At 37.6% G+C, this 6,316-nt stretch overlaps 1 protein-coding gene across 1 annotated transcript in view; it reads right to left on the bottom strand.

The window, feature by feature from the left end:
• The window catches only part of LOC108250535 (chemokine-like protein TAFA-5), a 147,799-nt gene extending 142,175 nt beyond the window's left edge, over positions 1 to 5,624 (bottom strand). Inside the window, exon 1 of the mRNA XM_037981006.1 lies at positions 4,949 to 5,624. Coding sequence (XP_037836934.1) covers positions 4,949 to 5,039 — 91 coding nt within the window. The 5' untranslated portion in view covers positions 5,040 to 5,624. The remainder of the gene's footprint in view (positions 1 to 4,948) is intronic.
• Between the last annotated feature and the right edge of the window lie 692 nt (positions 5,625 to 6,316).

Raw genomic sequence — 6,316 nt, 5'->3', positions numbered from 1 at the left:
AGGCAAAACATTTTTTTTCATAGCTCCCACTTGAGTTTGTTTAGTGTGGTGAGTTGGTTCAGGTGTAAAACTGCATTCACTCAACTGTTAAAATAAACCAGTTGTTAACACATTCAATGCCAAACATGAAAATCATTTTTTTCTCCATTGTTTGTGAATAAATGTGTTGTGCTTAGAAAAGATCCCTTGTCATCCGTGATTATAATATGTAGGGTAGGCTACAAATGTAGGCTGAATGATAAAGCATAGTACTGAAAAACAAAGCTAAATAGTTGGAGTTGACATTCTTTTACTGATCCGGCCCACCTGAGAACAGAAAGTCTGGATCCGGCCCCAGAGCCAAACTGAGTTTGACATGCCTGATGTAGACAGAGACAGAATGTGAGACAGATAGGTTTCCAAGAAGAGATTTATACAATTAAATGAACTGCTTTACTCCAATTTTTTTTCCTCTTCATTTTACGCAAAGCATTTAGTTTTACTGTTTTGAACTTAGTCTTAAATTAATATTTAGCTGCTGCAAACAAGCCATTTAAAAACTTTCTCATGACCAGTAATGGCATGTACTGTTTATGTCAATTTCAATGAATACAATGACAATCATAAATAAAACCTTTCATTGTACAAATCTGTAAACTACACACTACTACTGTTAGGTTCTCTGTTTATTTAGTTTTGTTTGGACTTTGCATTTTGGATCCTTGAGTTATGTATTATTATTATTATTATAATTTTATTTGTTTTTATTATTTATTTTTTTTCCATGGTTTCTTTTGTTAGTTCAGTCTCCTGCTTTATCATAGTTCTGTTTATTTTGAGTATTCTAGTTTTGCTTTATTATTCCCTGTGTGCTCTTAGTATTATGTGTGGTCTTCTCCTTTGTATTTCTAGTTTTCTCCTTGCTCGTGTTTCCCGTTTCATTGCTTGTGTGCTCTTCCTCATCTCGTGTGTCCTCTCTCCCCTCACCTATGTCTTGTCAGTAATCAGTCCTTTGTCTCCCTCTTGTATTTAAGCAGTCCTTTTCCTTCCCTCTGGGCTGGTTCATCTGTTTTGTTACCCTGTTTAGGTCTAGACTTTGTTGTGTTGTCAAGTCCTTTTTTGAGTTCCATGTATTTTGTTATTTCATCTTTGGATTAAAATTAATTACATTTCGTCTCACCACCTTGCCATCCTGCATTTGGGTCCCTCTCCCACGCCTATCATGACAACTACGGATATTTCCGAAAAATTAAATTTTCTCCTGTGTTTGCACCTCTCAAGACACAAAAAAAGTTTTACATTTTTTAAAAACTCTTTCTAAAGTGGAAGTGTTTTTAAACACTCTGTTTTTGGTATATCCATATGGATAAGTTATGGAGCTTTTCAGAAACAATGTTGTGGCAGCTATTTATTGCATGCTCACAAAGGAATGTGAAGATTACTCATTTTGTACAGAATTACAGATGCTCAAGATGTTACAGCTTTGGTATAGAAACCAACAGATGCAGTTTTGGGATTAGATCTAGATGTGTCGGTTTAGTAAGTCTTTGTGCCAATAAGGTTCAATCTATTTAATAACTAAATAACTTAAAATATTTAGAAAAAAATATATAAGCAACTGGTTTTCTACTCTGTAGTTGAGGGTGTTTTGCTTCTCATTCAAAAGGCTTTCTCAATAAACTGCATGAGGTGCTCCATTTATGCAAGTTTTTCACATGCAGAATAATCTCACTCCCCTCTTATCTGAGGGATGTTTAGGTCTTGCCTGGTTCATGAGAGACATGTTCTCATCACATTCATGATGGTCTTAAAATTAAACTAATGGGTATCAGGCTTAATGCTTCATTTCAAGTTTTAGAAAGCTGAAATCTGAGACCTCCTCCTCTGTTTAAAGTTAGTTTTTCTCATTTAATGTAAATAGATTTTGTTGCCTTTTAAACCATTATGTCTTCTAAGTCAAAAATATGAACATTTTGGTTCTGAAAAGACTGTCCCTTATCCTTAAGGTGTAGGTGAACAGCTGAATCTTGACTGCCCCTCCTGTGTTGGAGAGCCAGTGTGGAGAGGTTGTTTGGTTTCTCCGATATAGAGTTCTGGACATTTCTCACTGCACTGAACTGCAGACACTGTGTCACTACGTCTGTGTTTGGGTGTTCTGTCCTTAGGGTGGACCAGTCTCAGTCTGAGAGTCCTGCTGGGTTTGAAATGTACCGGGATGTTGGGTTTGGAGAAAGTTTTTCAGATACTCAGCAACATAAGGAATTACAAAGTTTTTACGTTTTTTTTTTCTTTTTCTCCCTGTTCTGTTCTGTGGTGTGTTTTTAAGAGTGACTTGACAAAAGCCCACTTAGGATATCCACATGTTTGGAGAGCTTTTTGATGTGTTTTTGTTTCTTTTCCTTCTCTTCTGTCCTTGTAGGAACGTGTTCATCCCAATTATGTAGAATTCTGATGACAGAAAGTTTGTGTTTCAGTGGGTGGTGAAATTCAAACAGAAGGTAATAATCTGTTTGAGTTGGTTTCCTGTAAACCTCAGTGTTGAGGCTTTTTGAACTGTTTGGTGCACGTGGAAAAAGATGGAAGCCTCAACATTGCAACTGAGAGAAAATTGTAATGATATTAAAAAAAACAATTTTTAGGAAAATATTTGGCTGAACCAATGTTCTTTTTCTGTATTTTGTATTTTCTTGCTGTGAGGTGACAGTGCTAACCACTGCCTGATGTGTCAGCCATGCTCCAAATTATGTTTGAAAAAATCATTATGCCCTGAAACTCCCTAATGTTATCAGGTAAAAAAAAGAAAATATCATTATTTGTTTGAAACTTAAATAAAGTTGCAAAATATTTAATATGTCCACTTCATTTTTACATTGAGAAATATTTATTTTTCTCATATATCCACTAGATATTTTGTAATTGGAAATAAACTATGCATAAATATCATCTGCAAATATAATAAAAAAAGTAGCTTTGGAATGTGTCACATGCTTTTATCAAGAAAGATCTTTGCCTGGTGGAATATGTGCCCCATTTTTTTTTTTTTTTTGCTGTATCTCACTCATTATCCCATTTTCTTTTGGAAACCCCAGAGCAGCACATAGCTGCATTTTGAACAACACAATTGGTGATGTTTTTCACAGATCACAGGACTGACAAGAGTTCTGTGGTAATGTAAAGTAAAAATGCTCTATTAATAAAATGTCAGTATGTATTCTCTTTGGATTTGGACCTAGAAAATTAAAGTAAATCCATCAATTTGAAAGATACACAAAATAGATGTTAAGATTTTATGTGTAAAGAGTTAAACGGCAACCTTTAAGTGGCTCCTTATAACTTAGACCAAAAATGACACAAACATGAGAAACGCTTCAGTTTGAACTAACAATAGGAATGTTTTTCTTTTCTTTTGTCTAGATTTTTGCACTTCATGCATTGAATTTCTGCCTCAAAATGTCAACACAAGGCTTTTTTTTATTTTTCACAGAAATACATGTATCACTTAATACATTTCTGTAGAAGCAGACAGCAGTTTTGAACATCTATTGTGAATTACTATAATTTATGGCATCAAAAAGAACATATTAGTCACATACATAAAAGTTATTCTTAGATTAAAAATAAGGAAAATTAAAGACCTGGCCTTAATCAAACCAGTCACTTAAACAGGTCAAGTAAATAAAGATGCTTTGAGAACATTTATGTGTTAAATAACCAATAAACTGGTCTATTTTTGTGTTCTTTATTTTTTGAGACATTAAGATGCAACCTAATACTGCCTTTTGGACTACCTATCTTATTCTATCCTATTTTCACACATGAGTAAAAAAAGTGACATGAAGTGGGGAAAGGGAGGTGAACCCAGAGCGCAGACTCATTTTGAAAAAGGAACTAATTTATTAACAGAAACAAAACACTGGCTGACGGGGCAGCAACTAGACTAAATAACAAAACTCACAAACAGGACTCCAAATCATGAGGGGAAAGACCAGGAAGCTCAGGAGGGAAACACACAACATAACAACCAGGACAGTGAGAAGAATGACAATTAACCAGCGAGGAAGTGGAGAAAGTGACAGGGTTTTAAAGACAGAGGGTAATCAGATGAAGTGAGCACAGGTGAGATGATGACAAAGCTAGGAACAGGTGTAGCTGGCCGTGACAGGATAATGAGAGAGACTGAGGAGAAGTGAATGATGGCTGAGGCACAGAGACGAGACAAAACGCGAACACAAGAAAAGAAACACTCTAAACACAAAAACACAACATAAACCCAAATCCTAACAGTAAGTAGTTGTGTACAAAATGAAAAAGTAGGACTATTTAGTTTTAATGTACAAAGCTATAGTTTATTTTTGCCTAACTTAAAAAAAAATATATAAATGCTACAATACATATTTATACAGTATATAAAATAAAACTAAGAAAAGAAATTCTGAAAAAAAAAATGTTAACAGAAAGAGGGGGGGTTTTGAGCTGAGACGAAAGTTTAAAAAACAAAGTGTGAACAACAATGAGAGCAGGTGCTCTGCAGTCTGACATTTGTGGGATTGTATGAATGATGATTTAAAAAAGATGCAAAAACTATATAAAACAGTTTAAACAATTAAACAAACCCACTTACAAAGCAGTATATGGAAAATACCTAAATTTCTATTACAATTATGACTAAGTGGATATTTGGGTGGCACAGTGTAGGGTGATATAATGGTTGGACTTTACATTAAATATGAGTAATTATATAATGATATGAAGAGTTTAAACCAGTAGGAATTAAAAAAGTCTTTGCTTTCTTCAAATCTTTTTTTAACAGAAAAAGATAAATAGTTTTTGTTTTTGTCTTTTTTATTGTAACCTATGAAGTTTGAAAAAAGTATGTAATTTCTAAAGATTGCAGACCCCTGTGTTGGATCTTTGTGGACACACACACACAAAGAGCATGAGGGGAATTTGTCGGACCGTAGAGCCATACCTTCTCTTAGGATGTGGCTGTGGATGAAGAGGAGGAGGAAGAAGCAGACCGCAGCGGCAGTCAGAACCCAGGCCAGCCGGAGGGGCAGCATGAGGGAGCCGCGTGGGGAGCAGAACCGTCCGAACCCAAATGTTCCGCACACAGACCTCTTACCACCACACAGTCATTCCTGTCCGATCCAGTGGACGAACATTCCACGCAAGTGGCATCTTCCTACCTCACTCGAGCTTAAGTGGCAGTTTGGAAGCGGAGAACTTTTGTTTTTAAAATGAATCTTCTGTCTGTCAGGACTAAAAAGATGCTCCCGTCCTCAGCAACACGTTCTTCCAAACACCACATTTGCTCCAAACTGGAAGTTTTGTTATCAGCTCTCCGCCTCCTGCTCGGAACTCAGTTCGCCTTTGTTTACCGGGAGTCTCGGTTTGCCAGTCTGCGTAGTTCCACTTGGAGATAAACCGAACCGGGACCGACAGGAAAGGGCATGTTGGGCTGCTGCATCCCGCTGGCACTATGAAGGAAGAGAGGAAAGAGAAGCTGCAGCTGTGCATGTATGTGTGTGTGTAGGTGTGTGTGTGTGTGGGGGGGGGGGTTGTGTTATGAGCCACTTCCTCTCCCTCCTCCTCCTCTCAGCTCACAGCCTGTTGACGTCACCAGAGTCCCCCACATACTGAGGAGACCTGACCTGAACTTGATGTGAGTCCGAGTTGCAGCAGATCTTTTCTGCTGTGAGTCTAAAAAATGTGTGTGTCTGTGTGCATTCTATTAAACTACTGTTTGGTACTGTGATCTCAGTAATACTGGTCCTCAGTCATCAGAATCCATTTTGAAAGTGGGCCAACTTCAAGTAGATTTAGCTTGTTAATATAATCATAGAGGACCCACTTTGACCCCAATGTTCAAAATTTCATAGAGGTTCATGCAAAAGCTGTTTTAAGTTGTCATCTATTTTGCATTACACAGTTATTTTAAGCTGACATTTTCTGATATTGAAAAACTCTAACACCAGGGTGCTCAGCCAGGTGCTTCTGAGTAGCCCTACATCTGCCAGGTTGCTAGTGAGCATTTGTTGGTCGAACCTTGGCTCCTGGGGCTCGGTCGGACCAAGCCCTAGGAAGAGACACAATGCCACCTTCATGTGGACCAACCACCTGCAGGAAGGACCACTGAGGTGCTATGTAAGCTGGGTGACAGGTGCTGTTCCGTGGTCAAAAAGGAGAAACCAACATTAAACAGAGGAGGAGGTCTCAGATTCCAGCTTTCAAAAACATATAATGGAGCTTTAGGCCTGATCCCCAGTCAGTTTCACTCCAATCAACACCTGCACTCATGTGACAAGAGTGGGCCATCAGTGAGTCAGACAAACAAGGA

The sequence above is a fragment of the Kryptolebias marmoratus genome, linkage group LG17, assembly GCF_001649575.2.
Source record: "Kryptolebias marmoratus isolate JLee-2015 linkage group LG17, ASM164957v2, whole genome shotgun sequence".
Classification (NCBI taxonomy): Eukaryota; Metazoa; Chordata; class Actinopteri; order Cyprinodontiformes; family Rivulidae; genus Kryptolebias; species Kryptolebias marmoratus.
The sequence above is the reverse complement of the archived record's forward strand: the minus strand, read 5'-3'. Positions and strand labels throughout refer to the sequence as shown.